This window comes from Phyllobates terribilis, unplaced genomic scaffold (genome assembly GCF_046119375.1).
Source record: "Phyllobates terribilis strain yellow unplaced genomic scaffold, ASM4611937v1 Scaffold_70__1_contigs__length_7381418, whole genome shotgun sequence".
Lineage (NCBI taxonomy): Eukaryota > Metazoa > Chordata > Amphibia > Anura > Dendrobatidae > Phyllobates > Phyllobates terribilis.
The window spans coordinates 5404259-5424750 of NW_027362830.1; the positions used below are offsets into that span (position 1 = coordinate 5404259).

The 20492-nt window shown below is 44.8% G+C and overlaps 1 protein-coding gene across 1 annotated transcript; it reads left to right on the forward strand.

Moving 5' to 3' along the window:
• The first annotated feature begins 905 nt into the window (after positions 1 to 905).
• Positions 906 to 19266, forward strand: LOC141194402 (uncharacterized). Its single transcript, XM_073662309.1, has 6 exons — positions 906 to 1176; positions 8527 to 8706; positions 8790 to 8913; positions 8997 to 9094; positions 9291 to 9381; positions 14470 to 19266. Exons 1-6 carry the CDS (start codon positions 1087 to 1089, stop codon positions 16311 to 16313), a joined length of 2427 nt encoding a protein of 808 aa, XP_073518410.1. The 5' UTR covers positions 906 to 1086; the 3' UTR covers positions 16314 to 19266.
• Positions 19267 to 20492: the final 1226 nt, after the last annotated feature.

The following is a 20492-nucleotide window of genomic DNA, read 5'->3' on the forward strand; positions in this document are numbered from 1 at the left end:
TCGTTTTTCTTTACTTAGCTGCTTTTTTCTTGCCATAATGCATGTTCTAACAGTCTATTCAGTAGGACTATCAGCTGTGTATCCACCAGACTTCTGCACAACACAACTGATGGTCCCAACCCCATTTATAAGGCAAGAAATACCACTTATTAAACCTGACAGGGCACACCTGTGAAGTGAAAACCATTTCCAGTGACTACCTCTTGAAGCTCATCAAGAGAATGCCAAGAGTGTGCAAAGCAGTCATCAAAGCAAAAGGTGGCTACTTTGAAGAACCTAGAATATAAGACATATTTTCAGTTGTTTCACACTTTTTTGTTAAGTATATAATTCCACATGTGTTAATTCATAGTTTTGATGCCTTCAGTGTGAATGTACAATTTTCATAGTCATGAAAATACAGAAAAATCTTAAAATGAGTAGGTGTGTCCAAACTTTTGGTCTGTACTGTATATGTAATATACAGTGAAGAAATAAGTATTTGATCCCTTGCTGTTTTTGTAAGTTTGCTCATTGACAAAGACATGAACAATCTATAATTTTAAGTGCAGATTAAGTTTAACATTGAGAGATAGAATATCCAAACAAATCAAGAAAATCACAATGTTTAAATTAGATAAATTTATTTGCATTTTGCAGTGAGAAATAAGTATTTTATCCTGTCAGAAAAATATTAAGAATTCCCTCCCCCCCCAGACCCTCCTTCTTCTACCTCTCCCCTATACTATTTGTCAGGAGAGAAGAGCTGATAATCTACCATCTGTCTGTATGCAAATTATCACCACAGCAGAAGTGGCTTGGACAGATGCTGGCACAAAAAAGGTGCTACAACCCCAATTAGCATGTGAGTGTGTTTTCCTCTGACACAGACCTCCGACAATTTACATCTAGCTGAGGAGGACGCAGCTCGTTAACTAAGACAATTCCCCAGCTGCAAACTGCAGGATTTTCGGAGCTGAAATAAAAGATGGAATAACTAATGTTCCATACGTCCTATGATAATGGGGCCCATATTTTTAGTGACAGGGTCAGCCATGGAACTATATGCTTATTTTCCCGGAGCTGTGAGCCTCTCCGGGGAGAAAAATGGACTGCAGCTATACCGTGTGTGGTCTCTGGAGACTCAAGTGGGGTGTCTCCCCTCCAGCTATATTGAATCGTCTCTGCGATCATATAGTAAGTTTCTTCTTTAATCCTTATTATTTTGTGTAACTGCATATGTATTGTATTGTCCCCTTGTGTAAAATCTCCCTTTTGGATTAAATATAACTTTTAATAGTCCTGTTTCTTTTGCTCTGTAATCATTCCCTTCCCCGAAGCCATACACTACCAGAACGCAGGCGTCCGACCAGGCTTGTATTATATTTCAAATTTGGTCGGTGGTGGCAGCGAATAATAATAATTGGGCTATCGTGAAACTGGTAGTAACTGTACGAGATATGACATGGCAATTATGATGGAGGAGGTGGGGGGAGATATGGCAATGATGATGGAAGAGGTGGGGGAGATATGGCAATGATGAAGGATGTGGGGGGGATGGCAATGATGATGGAGGAGGTGGGGGAGATATGGCAATGATGGAGGAGGTGGGGGGAGATATGGCAATGATGATGGCAATATGAAAATGATGGAGAAGGTGGGAGAGAGCAATGATGAAGGAGGTGGGGGGAGAGCAATGATGGAGGAGGTGGGGGAGAGCAATGATGGGGAATTATTTTGACTCTATATGCTGTTAATATCTGGTCTGCTCATGGTGTGGTGGTATTTTTCCCTTGTATGTGGTATTATTCAGTCACTATGTGGTGGTAATATGTGGTCTGGTCACGGGTGTCACTGTATTTCTCCCTTGTATATAGTATTATTTGGTCACTATGGTGGTGGTAATATGTGGTGGTAATATGTGGTCTGGTCATGGTGTGGCAGTATTTCTCCCTTGTATGTGGTACTATTGCTGTTGGTATAGTGGGTTGTGTTGGGTATGGCGGTCATTTGTTCTTTCTGATATTAATTAGAAGATTCTTTATTTCCATTAGTGATTAAATATTTGGAACAAGATGCACTTACAGGGGTTCTCCGGGGAAAACAAGTAATCACCTCTCCACAGGATAAGTGATAAAGTATTGATTGGTGGGAGTCTGAATACTGGGACGTGCACCAATTGGTAGAATGTGGATTTTTTATTCCCATTAGAGTGGAGCTCATGTGCGACTTGACCACTGATCCATTCATTCCCTCAGTTGCTGTTCTTGTTTTTATCTGGAAGCCCCAAAGAGAATGAATGAGGCTGCGGTCAGACTTCCCACCTGCTGCTGCATTTTAAAATGGGGATAAGTGTCCTGACAGGGATAAAACTTCCCCATTCTTCCGATAGGTGCGTTTTCCAATGTTCGGACCCAAACGATCAATAAGTTATCACTTATCCTATAGAGCCCATGGATCGGTGATAACTTGTTTTAACCAAACAACCCCTTTAATACAAACTACCTTAATTGTACATCCTAGTTATAGTGGTGCACAGTAGATGCAGGAGCCGCCTGCTATTTACAGTTGACGCTCCACTATAACAGGGATAACAGATAACAGGTATTTGCATATAGCTGTAGAGTGGGCCCCGAGGATCAATTCCCCCTGTGGGCCCCAGACACCCCAGTCTGACACTGGCTGTCTTACATAGTCACCAGTGTAAAAGACTCCTGTCCACAGACTCAATTAATCAGTCAAACTCTAGCCTCTACAATATGGGCAAGACCAAAGAGCTTTCTAAGGATTTCAGGGACAAGATCATAGACCTGCACTAAGCTGGAATGGGCTACAAAACCATAAGCAAGATGCTGAGTGAGAAGGAGACAACTGTTGGTGCAATAGTAACAAAATGGAAGAAATACAAAATGACTGTCAATCGACATTTATCTTGGGCACCATTTAAAATCTCACCTTGTGGGTTATCCTTGATCATGAGGAAGGTGAGAGATCAGCCTAAAACTACACGGGGGAACTTGTTAATGATCTCAAGGCAACAGGAACCACAGTCACCAAGAAAACCATTGGTAACACATTGCGCCTTTAAAGGTTTAAAATCATGCAGTGCCCGCAAGGTCCCCCTGCTCAAGAAGACACTTGTGCAGGCCCATCTGAAGTTTGCCAATGAACACCTGGATGATTCTGTGAGTTATTTGGAGAAGGTGCTGTGGTCAGATGAGACAAAAATTGAGCTCTTTGGCATTAACTCAACTCGCCGTGTTTGGAGGAAGAGAAATGCTGCCAATGGCTCAAAGAACACCGTCCCCACTGTCAAGCATAGAGGTAGAAACATTATGTTTTTGGAGTGTTTCTCTGCTAAGGGCACAGGACTACTTCACCGCATCAATGGAAGAATGGATGGAGCCCTGTCCTCCCTTCGCACTTGGCCGCTGAGCTCCCGACGGTAGCCGCATGGAGGTCAGCGGCGATGCAGCCGGGAGATGACCGGCGCTAGCTCGCAGCGGAAGTACCCGCACAGGCAGGGCCGCTCCCTGGTCCTCACTAACACGGTTCGCTGATTGGTCGCGCCATCAATCAGCAACGAGCGCAGTCCGGCCGCGAATTGGCGCTGGATTTGAAACACGCTTCACTGATTGGTCGCACCTGCCCGGCCGCGACCAATCAGCGATATTGGCGCGAAATTTAAAACACCGCTTCTCTGATTGGTCGCGTCCAGTCGGCCGCGACCATTCAGCGACTGGCACAGCCCGGCCACGAAGTGGCGCCAGATTTGAAACACGCAGGCCACCGTCGAGAGATCAGCGGCGACACAGCCGGGAGATGACCGGTGCTAGCCGGTCATCTCCCGGCTGCTTGCAGCAGAAGTACCCCGATCGGCGGCCTCGCTCCCCGGTCCTCCCTTCACACTTGCCGTCGGGAGATCAGCAGCCCTAGCCGCTGATCTCCCGACGGTAGCCGCATGGAGGTCAGCGGCGATGCTGCTGGGAGATGACCGGCAGTGCCGCTCCTCGGTCCTCACTAACACGATTCGCTGATTGGTCGCAGCCTGCGAACAGGAGACCCCTGGCTGCAGCCGCAAATAGTCGTGATGTAAGCGGAAGCAAGAGCCGGCTGCGGCCGGGGGAATTATGTGCTGGCTGTGCGTGGTCAGCGATGTTGTCACAAGCAGTATTGACAACATGACGTAATTACAAAATTCATTAGGGGCCCCGGGGGGATACATTGGTGGGTTAATTTAAAGTAGTGCACAACCCATTTAAACACTGCTTCGCTGATTAGTCGCGCCCGGTCGGCCGCATACATATTCTAGAATACCCGATGCGTTAGAATCGGGCCACTATCTAGTGTGTGTGTGTGTGTGTGTATATATATATATATATATATATATATATATATATATATATATATATTTATATATATAATATTTTTCCCTTCGGCGGGCTCAATTTCAGCTATTGCTACGTCACTGTGATTTCTGTCTACGTCACTGTGTATAGAATGTGTATAGGATAACAGAGTATAAGAAAGTTCTTATGGACGTGACTTAACGAACATTGTGCAGTGAGTCTGGTTTCCCTATAGTGACAACTCTCATTAGTGCGATTGTGGTGCCCTGCGGGTCCAGTTGCCACAGAAGTGCTGCATCTCAGCCAGAGGTGTGGTACCCCACTCTCAGGTAAGGAGGGAGCACTACACGGAACCCAACCACTCACATCCAACACTACACTACTTCATAAGGGAAGGGCAAGATTGCTCCTAAGGGAGAGCACAGGCCTAATCCCTGTCAGGAGGGTGGAACTAAGTGGAGGAGGTGGGTGGAGGAAATAGTTCAGGGGAGCTCAGACAGGAAGAGTAAAAGCAAGGGTAGAAACATCTAGAAGGGTCCATTTTCCTGGCTCCAGTGCTTGGAGCAGGAGTTCAGTGGAGAGTGAGGAGTGGGCCCAGTCAGAGGGGCCCAGCAGTAGGAGAGTGAGGGGAGAAGACCGGAGCAGTGGGAAAGGCTCCAGAAATAGAAGGGATCCTAGGGGCACGGCGAGTGCGGGAAGCCACCCGTGCGCCCGAATTCACGCTGACCATAGAGGGATCAAGGCCGCAGGAGGGGACTGGCCCCAGACTAGTGGAGTACTTTAAAGCTCAGCTAGCAAACCGGAGGTTGCTATATCTTTAGGTGCCGTAGCCACAGTCCACACATAATCGCTGAAAAGGTGGCCATATAGGACCAAGGGGACAGACGAGACGTCGCCTGACAAAGCCCGCGGCCACTGGCTCGGGACACTGTGTCTGAGGCACAGGGCAGGATGGCGAGAGCCAGCGTAGTGAGACGGCCTGGAGAGGTACACCGAAAAGGGTCCCGTTCAAGTGCTCCTAGGATATTTGAGAGTTGGCTGAATCACTTCCCAGGAGGACACAGGACGACATGGGTGGTTGCAAACCGGTAACTGTAACCTGGAGAACTTAACAACTGTGAGTAAAACCTGAAGACTGCACCCCGCTGTGTCCTTGACTTAATTGCCCTGCCCTGCACTACACTGTCCCTGCTGACAACATCTACCTCATCAAGTCCTTTATACTGACCTGGGGCATAGCTCTACCCGTGGAGAGCCAAACCATCTCTGCTGCGTCACCAACAGCCCCAGTGGATCTGCACCGCAGCGGGGGCCCCATATAGCCGCATACCACGGGTGGCGTCACGAACATTATCCCCAAATCTTTATTTCACCAAATTGACTTTCACTGTTCTTTATTTGACCTCCCTGGGCCACGGACTGGGTCACTGCCACCGTGACTACCCCAATACAGAACCGGCCTGGCTACCGTGTACCCCACGACCACAGGGGGCGCGTCACGATCATACAACATACAATCCTCTGATTGCTCACGTGATGCACTGTACTACTGTAGTGCGGTGTATTATCCTTGCCTGTTAGTGTAATCGTAACGGCTCCATACACATGAGATAAGTGTTGGCTGAACAGTCATTTGGCAGACGGCTATCTCTTCCATCTCCCTATACACACAAATATTCCAGCTTTCCTGTGGTCTGTATGAGAAAGTCGCCTCCAGACTCCTCTAGTGGACGATTATCTACAGGAAGAACAAACGGATTAGCCTCTGAAATTCAGGATGACAGATCCTTCTCTGCCCTAACATCATCTGTCGGGAGGCCCCCAAATACTTTATATAGTCGACCAAACCCCCCCCATGAGGCGTGGGGAGCACTGAATATTCATGCTCCTTAATAGCGGCACACAGTGTAGCAGCAGCGCGGCGCCTGGTGCTGCCGGAATCACCTGTGCCCGCTGTTTAAGGGCATAAATATTCAACCTCTCTCCGTGGGGGGGGGTGAATATTCATGCCCTTTAATAGCAGGCACACGTGATCGCCCTGCAGCAGCAGGAGCCGCTCTGCGGCTACGCTGTGTGCCGGGTATTAAGGAGCATGAAGTCACAGTTCCAGCGTGAGGAGCAGTGACTTCCAGTAGCTGATCTCCCTTTGTGAGCCTCGCATGGTAGTGACGCCATGCGCGGCTCACAAGGCAAGATCAGTGCGGGCAGATAGGACGCAGCGCTGGAGGAGAGAAGAAAGGTGAGTAGGAGTGTTTATTTTTTTATGTGCAGCATGATGAGGATTAGGGGGACCATGCATACCAGGATAAGGCTGAGGGGGGGCATACATAACAGGATAAAGATGAGGGGGGCATACATACCAGGATAAGGATGAGGGGCCATACATACCAGGATAAGGATGAGGGGTGCCATGCATACCAGGATAGGGATGAGGTGTGCCATGCATACCAGGGAAGGGATGAGGGGTGCCATGCATACCAGGACACGGATGAGGGGTGCCATGCATACCAGGACAGGGATGAGGGGTGCCATGCATACCAGGATGGGGATTGCTGTGCCATGCATACCAGGACACGGATGAGGGGTGCCATGCATACCAGGACACGGATGAGGGGTGCCATGCATACCAGGATAGGGATTAGGGGTGCCATGCATACCAGGATAGGGATGAGGGGTGCCATGCATACCAGGATGGAGGGGTTCCATGCATACCAGGATAGGGATGAGGGGTGCCATGCATACCAGGATAGGGATGAGGGGTGCCATGCATACCAGGATGGAGGGATGACAGGCATATCAGGATGGAAATGGGGGCCACGTATAAAAGGAAGGGGGGCATATATACCAGGATGGGGGATATTGTCAGAATTGGGGGACATTACCCCTATACCAGTGTCAGTAGAAGACCCCCTCCCCCTTAAAAGTGCAGCGTGAACACATTTTATGCTTAAATTTTTTTTTCTATTTTCCTACTCTAAAACCTAGGTGCGTCTTATGGTCCGGTGCGTCTTATAGTCCGAAAAATACGGTATTTATGGTAATTTATAAGCCTTCCCTGTCTCCAAGACTATCAGAGCGGTAGCACATCCCTCTGGCCTGCCCTTGTATCCTATTACTGGTACCTCCTGAGAGGCGGAGAAGGAGGTAATACAAGGGCGGGCCAGACGAGTGAAAGAGGCCTGTTTTTCTGGGCACAGCACCGCTCTTTCTCTTCTTTCCATACCCCGGGCGTCCCAGACGCCTGCAGCTTGCTTCACTTACACCTTCCCGGTGAGGCGCCCCCTCACCTCGTCACTGCAGTCCTCAGGAGCGAGATCAGAGAGGCAGAGAAGGAGGTACCGGTAATAGGATACAAAGGCGGGCCAGAGGGATGTGCTGCCGCTCTGATAGTCTTGGAGACAGGGAGAGCTGGGCAGGCAGGAAGAGCTGACCAATCCAAGCAGGCTTTGTATACAACAACCAGCCAATCGCCGGTAAGGTTCATCACTTTAAAATTACCATATTGAAATCAAATCTGATTTTTTTTTTAACTTTTATTGTATGTGCGTTAGAAGAGGGGTAGTCTTATACATCGAGTATATCCCAAACTCTATATTTTAACTGGAAAAGTTGGGGGTCGCCTTATACACTCAGTCTTCTTATACTCCGGAAAATACGGTAGTTATTTCTCATGTCACGTGTAATGAATATCTCCTGCAGTATTGCTAATGCCGATTGTTGGTAAAGGAGACGAGATTTAGCGTCATGGAAGATGAGTCTATGAGAAATGTATTCAGCTTCCGACTCCGAGGAAGAAAGAAGAAAACTAAATACTGTAAAATAATAAATCTCCTCATATGTTTCCCTTATTATCTCCAGTAATTGTATTATTACACAGGATTTTTATGATGTTACATCTGCTCATCTTCTTCTCATTCAGATCCCTACAATATCAGATCCTCTCAGTGAAGATCTTCTATATAATAGAATTTTCCTTATTGATCCATAAAAGATGGATATGGACAGAGACAAGATGGTGGAGAGGATATTACACCTCACCCTAGAGATCCTCTTCCGGCTTACTGGAGAGGTGAGAGATTCTGATGACGTCACATTACATCATTCTTATCTATGGGAATAACAGATGGACAGAACTGGAGAGGTGAGGACTCTGGAAATGTCTGGAGTGAGATTTATTACTGTGTCTCTCCATAACCAGGATTACACAGTAGTGAAGAAGACCTCTAGTGAGCGCTGTCAGGACCCTGTGTCTGAGGGATGGGGAAGACCCCTGAGCCCAGTCACAGGGCCTCCACCTCACCCCCTGATACATGAGGACATCAATGACCAGAAGATCCTAGAACTCACCTACAAGATGATTGAGCTTCTGACTGGAGAGGTGACACTGCTGGGAATGCTGGGACATTATACAGTAACGCTATGGAGGGATCGGGGGGATGACGGTATCATTGTATGTGTCAGGTTCCTATAAGGTGTCAGGATGTCTCCGTCTATTTCTCCATGGAGGAGTGGGAGTATTTAGAAGGACACAAAGATCTGTACAAGAACATCATGATGGAGGTTCCCCAGCCCCTCACATCACCAGGTAATAGACAGGATTAAATACACACTGCCTATAACTATCTGTATGTAAAGAATGAATTCAGTCCCTGTATGTGTTTCCCCCAGATCTATCCAGTAAGAGGACAACACCAGAGAGATGTCCCCGTCCTCTTCTTCCACAGGACTGTAAACAAGAAGATCCCAATGTTCCTCAGGATCATCAGGTAGATGGAGAGAAGGTGTCATGAGATCTCCCCTATGATGTGTAGACGGCTGTTAAGGTCTTGTGCTCAGTCTTGTTTTATTCACCATTATTATGTTTTATACTTGTGTAATGAGAACGGTGGAGATGGCAGGATTAGAGCTGATCATAGATGTGACTTCTCCTTCTGTCTGTCACTTTTACAATATTTGTTTCAGGGTGAAAATCTGACCCATAATCATAGTACAGAGACATATGTGAGGGTTGATGAGCGGTGTAAGGAGGAGATTCCTACATATGACTACCCTGGTGAGTAGTAACCACTAAATACAGAGAAGTCACAGATTCTTCTCAGTCACCGGCTGTGGCTGCTTTATCGGTGGTGTAGTCCGGCTGTATCACAATCGTGTGATCACCATTTTGCCTCTAGATCACAAAATTCTTCTCCACCCAAAACTGTTCAAATGAATTTGGGCATTGAAAACCCTTTTCTAGAGAACTTGCAACCTGGGGATCCACCTACCCCCTGGGATTAGTAGACGCTGACCGTTACCTGCCCAGATCTGTAAACTACAAAGCCAAATGACAGCTTACGTAGAATGTGCTGACAAGTGAGAAAATCACTTGAAGGAAAATATTCTGATGGACCTGTAACAGAAAGCGGAGGGTAATGATGCTGTTGGCTTCCTAGATCCCTGATATCTTATTGGATGAATCTACCTTCTCTCCCTTCTGTGCTGCTGAATGTTCTCATATGGTCCCTACAAGACCAGGTCCAGTCTTTCTGGCCAAACTTCACTTTTATTATCGACAATATTAAATGTGCAGTGAGGGCCAAGTGTGAATTTCTGTACAATAACAACGGAGTTTCCCTTTATTCTGACTTTTTAATTTCTTTTAAAACTGACTAACTTAAGCAGGAATGGGATAAAACTACATAAATAACATTACACCTGTGCCATGATATGTCTCTAAGCTGTGCGTGGCTGATGGCTGTAATATACATCTATTCACGCCTGCAGGAGATGTGGTGGCATGGCTCGAGCCCTGGTTTCATGGATTCACTCCACATCATAAATTACATTATTTTTTCAATCCTAAAGAATTCAGATTCCTGCACAATCTCTCCTGAAATGGGGGCACTAATACTTTCTCTACTCTTCTGGTCAGGACTCATCATACCTCCAATGGTCCACCATAAATGAGAGCAACTCCAGTTTAGTGTTGGATTTCTCCCTTCATACATACATTGGTGTTGGGGATGTAACATATATTTTTATTGTTGTATTTTTTTTTACATGTTCATTCTGTATGATAGTTTATTTGGGGTTGGATCGGCCTGCCTCACCTATGTGAGTCTTTAACTACCTAGTAGTTACAGTTACAGACTGAAGGTTTTTTTTTTCTGAAGAAGACTGTTCAGCTTGATCGTTTCAGTCAGTGTTATTATCTGTAGTCACAGTTTTGCTCATCACCCTTTATTCTTCCTTAGGGATCTGGACTTACACAGATACTCCTAGGCTTGGGCCATAGTGTTACTTGTTGTTCTGTAAAGTGAGATGGGAAGAAGAATAGTCAGGTAGCCATAACCAGGAGGGCAGAGAAAGTACAAAATCAGAATACACAAAAATAGTCAGTAAACTGGCCGGGGTCACAATGGAAAACAAATACACAAGCCGGGAGCTGAGCACAGAGGACTGAACCAGAGGAGAACACGGCTGGATCTGGCCGCTTCCGGCAATATGCTACCAGCTTTAGTAGGGTGCGGTGCTTTCCAATTGCCAGAAGTAGGGAGCAGGTTACTGCAGCTGGACAGCACACACACCCATACTGCCAGACTGGATGGTACTACTGGTTCCATGCAAACTAATCTAAGTGGCTGGACAGAGCCTGCGCCGCCCAGAACTTTTGGTCCCGACGTCTTCTCAATAACCAGCGCCGCCTGCAGAATAAATAGGACAGCACCTGGTGACTGAAGCAGACGTCGCAGGAGCAGGTCCCAGAGGATATGGGACACACCACACCATACAAAATGTCAGCAAATCAGACCAGTAGAAATTCCCATATATTGACTCCATTTTGAAATTATGACCCTCAATTAATTAATCTTTAGAAGTTGTCACTACTTTGACTCCACAGTCACTTTCCGAAAATTAGCACACAGTAGATGTTTCAAAGTGAAAATTACAAATATGCCATTTTATTGCCCAACACGTAGTGCCCAGATTGTGCTCCAGGAGACACACACACTGTAAATGAAGTGGGTTCTTCTCACTATAGTAATGCCAAATACATGGATGATAAATGTGGTTTGGGCGCACTGCAAGGCTCAGAAGAGAGGGGGAGATTTCACTTTGAGAGAACGAATATTGCTGGATTGGTTTTTAGAAACAAAGTTGCTTTTCCAGAGCCTTTAAGCCACTAATAATGTGAAAATCTCTGTTTTTCCACTGACAAATGATGGACCTGAGTGGGGACTTGTTTTTTGTGAGATGAGTAGAAGTTTTTATTGGTATTATTTTTGCCTATGTAACACCCCTTTAGGGCTACCACGGTACACTGGGTGTTATGGGGGGTCTCACCTCTCTAGGGCGCAGTGCCTCCACCAGAATCTTGATTCTAGCTCTCTCTCTGGGACTGCCGAAAGACTGTTATCTTCTGCCAGGGGCTGATTCGGGAAGCCCCTGCCACTGCTCAGTACACACTGACAGGGAACAGGAGTAAAACCGTTTAACAGGTTTATTGCTATACAGCAGAATTGAGGTGGGTTTAAAGGAATACAATACAAGTAACAGTGCTCTATAAAAGTCATATATCTACTTCTACTCCGACCCTGCAAATATAATGTAGCAGGCTTTCCCTTTTTGTTTTAACTCAGTCCAAATGTTGGGGCCCAGTTGCCGCGGATGTTGGCGTGCAAATGAGAACCGTTGGTGCACTTAGATGAATATTAATGTCAATAGTCTGGGTTGCAGTGTACTCACTGTAAATAGTGCTGGTAGAACCACAAGTCTCAGAAGGGCACTCACTGTGTGTCTCAAACGGTCGGATGGTTCTCTGGACACCAGCTGGGGGCGACAGTATTCAGGACTTTATACGGTGGGAGTGCTGGTAGAACTCTCCGAGTCCTTGATGTAACTTGCTTCAGAGGGTGACAAGACCGCGCTCTCTCCAGCAGCGCGGGTATCTCAGAGGGGGCCGCCACACTTGGCAGCGTAGAGGAATGCAGATCCACACTGCTCCGTCCCTCACAGCAAGCTGCCATGCTCTTTTTTTTTCTCTGAACTTTCACTTTCACTTCCTGCCCAGCTCCCTCCCCCAAGTCCCTCCTCATCCAATCCACTCTCTCTCCTTCTATCCTCCCAGGCTGTGTCATCTGACTGAAACAAGGGTCCCTGGGAATTGTAGTCCACTCCAGCTCAGGGGAAAAACGGTTAATGTCTGTAGGTCCCTGTTTAACCGCAGCTGCAAAGCTCTTCTTAGTGTCTGTAAGCTCCAGTATACCGGTAGCTGCCCTGAAAATTCCCTCTGCAGGTGTTACATAATCCCCCTGGTGAGTCATTGAAAGTGTCCCATCACGACATGAGGACTCACCACCTGAAACATGAATGGGGGTTAAGGCATCCTGACTAACACCAAATTTACATGCACACAAACCACCACCTGGACACATGGGAGATACCGGGAAATAAGGCCAAACAATTTGAATTAGGGCGTATCAGCCAGGGGACCTCAGTGGTATGTCCCATTGTATGATAGGTCAGTATCATGGGTGGCCTAGTGTGCATGTAAATTTGGTGTTAGTCAGGATGTGTGTGGATTATCGTACCTTGAAGAAACGTACGGTCCCTGACCAGTACACTGTGCCCCGAGTCGATGAAGCTTTGGATTGCCTGCAAGGGAGCCAATGGTTTTCTGTGTTAGATCTCCTGAGTGGCTACTATCAGATACCCTTGTCAAAAGAAGATCAAGAGAAGACCGCTTTTATCTGCCCCATTGGGTTCTTTGAGTTTCAGAGACTGCCTCAAGGACTGACAGGTGCTCCAGCCACTTTTCAGAGATGTATGGACAAAGTAGTGTGGGACATGCACTTACGTGAGGTCCTGGTTTATCTAGATGATCTTATTGTTTTTGGGAAGACTCTGGAAGAACACAACCAGTGGTTGTTCAAGGTGCTGGATCGGTTGAAGGAGGCTGGGTTGAAGTTATCCCTTGACAAGTGCCGGATTTGCCAGACGACTGTGAAATATGTGGGGCACATAGTCAGCAGAGAAGGAATTTCCACCGACCCCACCAAAGTGGAGGCTATTGTAAACTGGCCTAAGGATTTTGTGGATATTACCGAAGATTTGTACCCCAGTACTCTCGGATTGCGAAGCCGTTAACTGCTCTTACCAAGGGGTATCCCCCTTCCGGGAGGACAGCCCACCCCTCAAGGTCAGGAAAGAGAGTCTATTTACGAGTTAATGAACTTTTTGGGAAAAGATGGACACCTGCATTCGAGAAACTGAAGTCATGTTTGACCCAAACTCCAGTGTTGGCCTATGCAGACCCCAGTAAACCATATGTGTATGTAGATGCTTCTCTCGACGGACTAGGACGGATTCTCTATCAGGACCTTGATGGCTGTCTGCTTCCCGTTTACTACATTAGTAGAGGATTGACTCCCAGTGAACGCAACTACTCAGCTCACTAACTGGAGTTTCTGGCTTTGAAATGGGCTGTAGTGGACACGCTGCATGACACGCTGAGGAAGAAGAAGGAGGATGGATAGAGGTCCCTGCCCCTGAGGTGAAGACTCTGTGCCATAGACATCAAACTAATGCCCTCCCTATGCAGTGCAGTGCTAAATTCTTAGGAGTATCCAGTGAAGCGCTCCTGTTGTTGTACTGCCGAGTGACAAATGTAACCCCTGACTCTCTCCCTCAACTGACTCGTAATCAAGTCAGAAAGGCGCAGCAGGAGGATCGGTCGGTGGGGGTAGTCCAATGGTGGGTTAAGAGGGGCTGGAGGCGCGAAAAGTATGCATTAAGAACAGAGGAGTATGTCCTGCTGACTCTGCAGCTAGAGTTTCTAGTAGTAAGAAACGGACTACTATACCGGGAGGCAAAGCGCCAGAAGGGAGGAGTCCGCAGACAGCTGGTGTTACACCTATATAACATTGTTTGGCTTTTTATTCCAGATTTGGGAGACTGAATGAACAAACAGTTGAACATCACGCTCTACTTGGTCTTGCTATGAAGTTTTCTATTACACTGTGAACTGTAATTTTCTTGGTGAATAATTCAATATTTTTTTTACATGAGTTGCTATTTTACAGTTTAAGTAGAAATGTTAAAAAATATATAATTCAAGAATATTTTATTCAAAAATAATTATTGGTTTTATTCTTGGCAGATGACTGTACCAGGAGATCAGAGGGACAGCTGACATCTTCAATTTTTAAATCAGACGATCTTGAGATCCCAGAGGATACAATTGAAGTGAATGCCATTACTCCAGATCTACCATCATCCCTTCACAGGAAAGATCTTTCACCTGATCCTTTGAAACAGGTCCTGTCTTCTGATTCATTACCGACTACTAAGGAAAATCAAAGTCACAAAATAAGCATTAAAAAACAAACTACTCCTAATTCAAAGAAGCCATTTTCACGTTCAGAATATGGAAATAGTTTTCTTAAACATCAAAATATTCACACAGCGGAGAAAAGATTTTTTTGTTTCAAGTCTGGGAAATGTTTTAATCATAAATCAAATCTTGTTAATCACCAGAGAACTCACACAAGGGAGAAGCCATTTTCTTGTTCAGAATGTGGAAAATGTTTTACAGAGAAATCAAGGTTTATCAGACATCAGAGAACTCACACAGGGGAGAAGCCTTTTTCATGCTCAGAATGTGGGAAATGTTTTAACCAGAAAGCGCATCTTGATAACCACCAGAAAACCCACACAGGAGAGAAGCCATTTTCTTGTTCAGAATGTGGAAAATGTTTTAACCAGAAATCTAGTTTTCTTAAGCACCAGAGAACCCACACAGTGGAGAAGCCTTTTTCATGTTCAGATTGTGGGAAATGTTTTGTACAGAAATCATATCTTAATATACATCAGAGAACTCATACAGGAGTGAAACCTTTTTCCTGTTCAGAATGTGGGAAATGTTTTAACCAGAAATCAAATTTGGTCAGTCACCAGAGAACTCACACAGGGGAGAAGCCTTTTTCCTGTTCAGAATGTGGGAAATGTTTTAACCAGAAATTAGATTTGGTCTATCACCAGAGAACTCACACAGGGGAGAGGCCTTTTTCCTGTTCAGAATGTGGGAAATGTTTTAACCAGAAATCAGATTTGCTTAAGCACCAGAAAACTCACACAGGGGAGAAGCCTTTTTCCTGTTCAGAATGTGGGAAATGTTTTAACCGTAAAGCAATTCTTGATGGCCACCAGAGAACCCACACAGGGGAGAAGCCTTTTTCCTGTTTAGAATGTGGAAAATGTTTTAACCAGAAATCAGATTTGCTTAAGCACCAGAGAACTCACACAGGGGAGAAGCCTTTTTCCTGTTCAGAATGTGGGAAATGTTTTAACCGTAAAGAGATTCTTGATAGCCACCGGAGAACTCACACAGGGGAGAAGCCTTTTTCCTGTTTAGAATGTGGAAAATGTTTTAACCAGAAATCAGGTTTGCTTAAGCACCAGAGAACTCACACAGGGGAGAAACCTTTTTCCTGTTCAGAATGTGGGAAATGTTTTAACCGTAAAGAGATTCTTGATAGCCACCGGAGAACTCACACAGGGGAGAAACCTTTTTCCTGTTCAGAATGTGGGAAATGTTTTAACCGTAAAGAGATTCTTCATAGCCACCAGAGAACCCACACAGGGGAGAAGCCTTTTTCATGTTCAGATTGTGGAAAATGTTTTAACCAGAAATCAGATTTGGTCAATCACCAGAGAACCCACACAGTGGAGAAGCCTTTTTCCTGTTCAGAATGTGGAAAATGTTTTAACCAGAAATCAAATCTGGTTAAGCACCAGAGAACTCACACAGGGGAGAAGCCTTTTTCCTGTTCAGAATGTGGGAAATGTTTTAACCAGAAATCAGATGTTGTTATACACCAGAGAACCCACACAGGGGAGAAGCCTTTTTCCTGTTCAGAATGTGGAAAATGTTTTGTGAAGAAATCCTCACTTCTTAGTCACCAAAGTACTCACACGGGTGAGAAGCCATTTTCATGTTCTTAATGTGGGAAATGTTTTACACAGAAATCAACTCTTAATAAACTTCAGAGAAGTCACACAGGGGAGAAGCCCATTTCAATTCTAACCGAAAAATTGTATCTTCTTAAAGGGGTTTTCCACTTCTATTAGTACAACGCCTTCTCATTCCTCATGTTTGGCCTTTTTAAAATAAAAACACTCATACGGACCTCCCGTTGTGGCGCCGTTCCATTGGTGTCACAACTTGCATTTCTGGGGCTCACATAAGGTTATTACATCACACAGTCCTGCTCCCAATCAACGTCGCCTTCGGACGTATTGAAAATCAACAGGAAAGACATGGCCTGGACATAGCAATGAGAGCACTCTCTTCAGACCGGGTTCCTGGGGGAATTATAAGCAATTTCTGGCCTTAAACATGACGTCCGATATTAGAAAGAAAGACAAGAGATCTGAGGTTAATCTGAGGTCCTCCACCTCGGTCAGCATGTCTGATATGCAGTGTTTCTTATCGAAAGTCTTATCATCCTGCTCTGGAGCCATTACTGCCTCATCTCAGCTTGGAAAAAGAAGCAGTATTAACCCTCATGATGCCAGACCGCTCAAGCCTGTAAGTCCTGCACCAACTTCTCTCTTAATGTAGGCCTCACAAGAAAACATCTCCACAAATCTCCCTGTATTCTCACCAAAGCCCACATACTGAGCAGTGCTTGCTGCACAGGGAAATATACTGCCCCAGCCACAGGGGATTTTAATATGGGGAAAGCCATAATTGATTTGTATTTCATATTGCGTCTATCCCTACTAAACAAGAGATAGAGCAATATATACAAAGGCTGAAGACCACGTGCAAAACTGAAATACGTCCCCTCACTTCTAGCCTATCACAGCTTACTGACAAGGTACAGAGATAAGAGGATGATGTCGTACAAGTTGTGGCCATCAAAATGCTCAGAAACAAACACTGGATCTTCACAGCCAGCAAATAAACAGTCTGTTTAATATCATTGATGACCAAGAAAATCACAATAATATCCTGAAATCATCAATGCACAAGCTATTATGCCAACACTGTGGACATTGTTCAATTATATCCTTGGTGACCCTATTGATAAGGAGCTGGAGATCGACAGGGCGCACCGTACATTAGGCAATCATGGCCCAGATCCTGAGTGTCCAAGGGACATTATCGGTCACATACATTTTTCCAATGTAAAAGAGGCCGTTGTGAGGAAAGCAGGGGATTTGGGTCCTGGTGATTTCAATGGAAAACGCATACAATTGCTCACAGATCTATCCTGAATGGCACTTGCTCAAAGAAGGGTATTGACACCACTACTTGATACTCTCTAGGTAAATGGTCTGATGTACTCCTGTGGTACCCTTTCCAGCTGCAAGTCCGAAAAAAATGGAACATTGTATACTTTGAAAGATCAAAGCGCCATGAGACCATTCTGTGATGTCCTGGACATTCCCAGAATCCATATATCTGATTGGCCACCTTCTCCACCATTGCCACAGAGTTTCGGCACATCACAGAAGGCTTTCAATGGATCAGGAATTTGATGGTGATGCACCCAGACGGAAAAGGAACCTGCCAATCATATGAGCTCCTGAAATGAATCTTCTTTTCCCTGATGAGAGAGACAGTTTGCAGATGCGTACTTATTTCTTTCAGAATATAATAAGATATATCTAAATAGAGTTTTAGGTGCCACTCTTCCACTATACAGAACGTCTCAGTTCATATCTGTGAGGAGCTGCCCATTTTCTAAAGACTATGATACTTTTCCAGCAACGGACCACCATTTTTGTTAATATTATTATTTTGTTTTATTAGTGATTTACTTGTTATGTTTTATATAGTTCTGCTGACTTGTCAGTATGAGCACTAGATTCACTTGTAAAATGTCCAGCATTCCACTAATCTGTATCTCAGGAGTATCTAACCATTGTTCCAATAGCCAATAATCTCGTTATGTGTGTGTAGATTGTAGACACAGTGGAGCCATCCCCACAGGGGGTCTTACATGCAGTCTCAGATGAAGGCTTCTAGAATATTCTTCATTGTTTAGCGAAGAATGAATGTTTAAGGGGGAGGGTGTGATCACTTCTGACCTGGGAGGGGACTGAGCCCAGTGGAAGAAAGGACAGACATGTTTTAGGAGAGTTGGGTGAAAGGATTGGAGGAAGAGGATGGAGACAGTGAGTATGGCCTTATACAAAGCCAGTGGAACTACTGAACCCAGATTGGGAATTTGAGGACTGAGAGAACTGTTTTTTGGCCATTTACCTGGAATTGCTTATTACCATGGCTGTGATCAATAAAATATTGTTGCATTGTTAATCTGCCTAGGTGATTACTTACAACCCACAACCACAGATCTTTACAATATCTTATAACGGCATTTAATTTGAGTTCACATTATATTACTGTAATATCAGGCTGTATTACTTTGCTCGCTATATATTCTATGGTTCCCCCTAATAGGAACCCTAGAACTAAAGGTTTGACTTACACCTGTAAAGACAACCCCCAGTTAAGGACTTGCATTGGGATCTGCTTGTTTCGTAATTTCCTAGTGTTTGATATATTCATAATCTATACCTCTTGGCCACTGAGAGGTAGACATTACTATCTACCATCTATACCTCCTCTTTGCTCTTAATCTTTCTCTCCTCCTCCTTTTTTTTCATATAATATGACACAACTCAAAACTCGTTTATTGAATGTCAGAGGACTTAATGTTCGAGAGAAAGGAGCTCAAGTGTTTTATCATATGAATAAACAACACGTTCATTTTCTCCTTCTTCAGGAGACCCACTTTAGAGGCGATCATATACTGTACCTCAGATTACTAACAGATATTATTCATCTTGGCGTCACAGTACAAATGCTGTTTTGAAGTCTAAGGTGCGGAGTATAGGCCGACACAGATCACTGCCGCATACCATTGTAGAAACACTGTCTGACACTGAGAGGAGGTATGTGTTTAAGATCTCCATCTATTCCAACATTTTGACTTTGGCAAACTTCTGTCTCCCTAATTGTGACCTAATTAAGACATGATGTCAGTACTTAAACTAAAACATTTTCTGTAGGACCTTATCATCATTGAAGGTGACTTTCATTTTGTCTTGGATCCTTCTTTAGAGGGTTCCTGGGATGGAGTCACCAATCTAAATCACCCAAAAGCTTTGCTAAACGTGCTCCGGTCTTTCCAACTGGTCGATGTATGGAAGATACAACATCCAGATGTAAAGGATTATACGTATTATTCTCCTATACTCAATATGCATAGCCGTAGAGACTTTTCATTAAATTTCCATCACTTGCTTACATGGCAACCTACATCTCTGATAGGGACTGCTATATGGTCAGATCATGCTCCTGTATATTGTTATCTGACTATACCTGACTCCACCAAGGCTTCAACTGTGGGAACTTAAATGATAATCTGCTGAAAGACTCACTCTGTGTCTCAGACCTTCTTGAGACTATAGACTCCTTCACAAATATGAGCATGATGAAACTGCCTTACCATTTCAATGGGAAGCTCTCAAATGCGTCCTCAGAGGGATACTAATAAAACATGGATGCCGGCTAAAAAGAGAAAGCAGCTAAAGTCTCCCATTTGCTTGAGCGGATTGATCTTCTTGACAAACAACATAAATGATCTGCTTCCCTCCAGACATACGCAGACCTGCTTAACGCTAGAAAGCAGCTAAGGTCGTTTCATGGATGGGTTACTCGCAAATATTGTTACTTATGGAAGGAACCAAGCGGAAGCTTCCATTCTCGGTACTAAACATGGGGCGCCCTCGAGAAAATGACCTAAAATGTCTTAAGCTAAAGTTAATATATAAGGTTTGGGATAGGGGTAAAAATATTCTGGGAATTGGAAAGTACACAAACTATACTCCTTTATGGCACAACTATAACTTACCAGAGTTACAGAAACTAAAAGATGTTAGTGAGTGGGTGGATAGGGGTAAATGTTTGGTATCAGAACTCTTGAGGAAGTGATTATTCAAGAGCTTTGAACAAATAAAGGCAGATTTTAACTTTCACATAGGATGTTTTATCAATATCTGCAAATACGTCATGCATATAACACACAACTAGAATAAACGCCATACTGATTGATGGACATCACCCGATAGATACCATTGCTACAGTGCTGGATACAAAATGTCTAATAT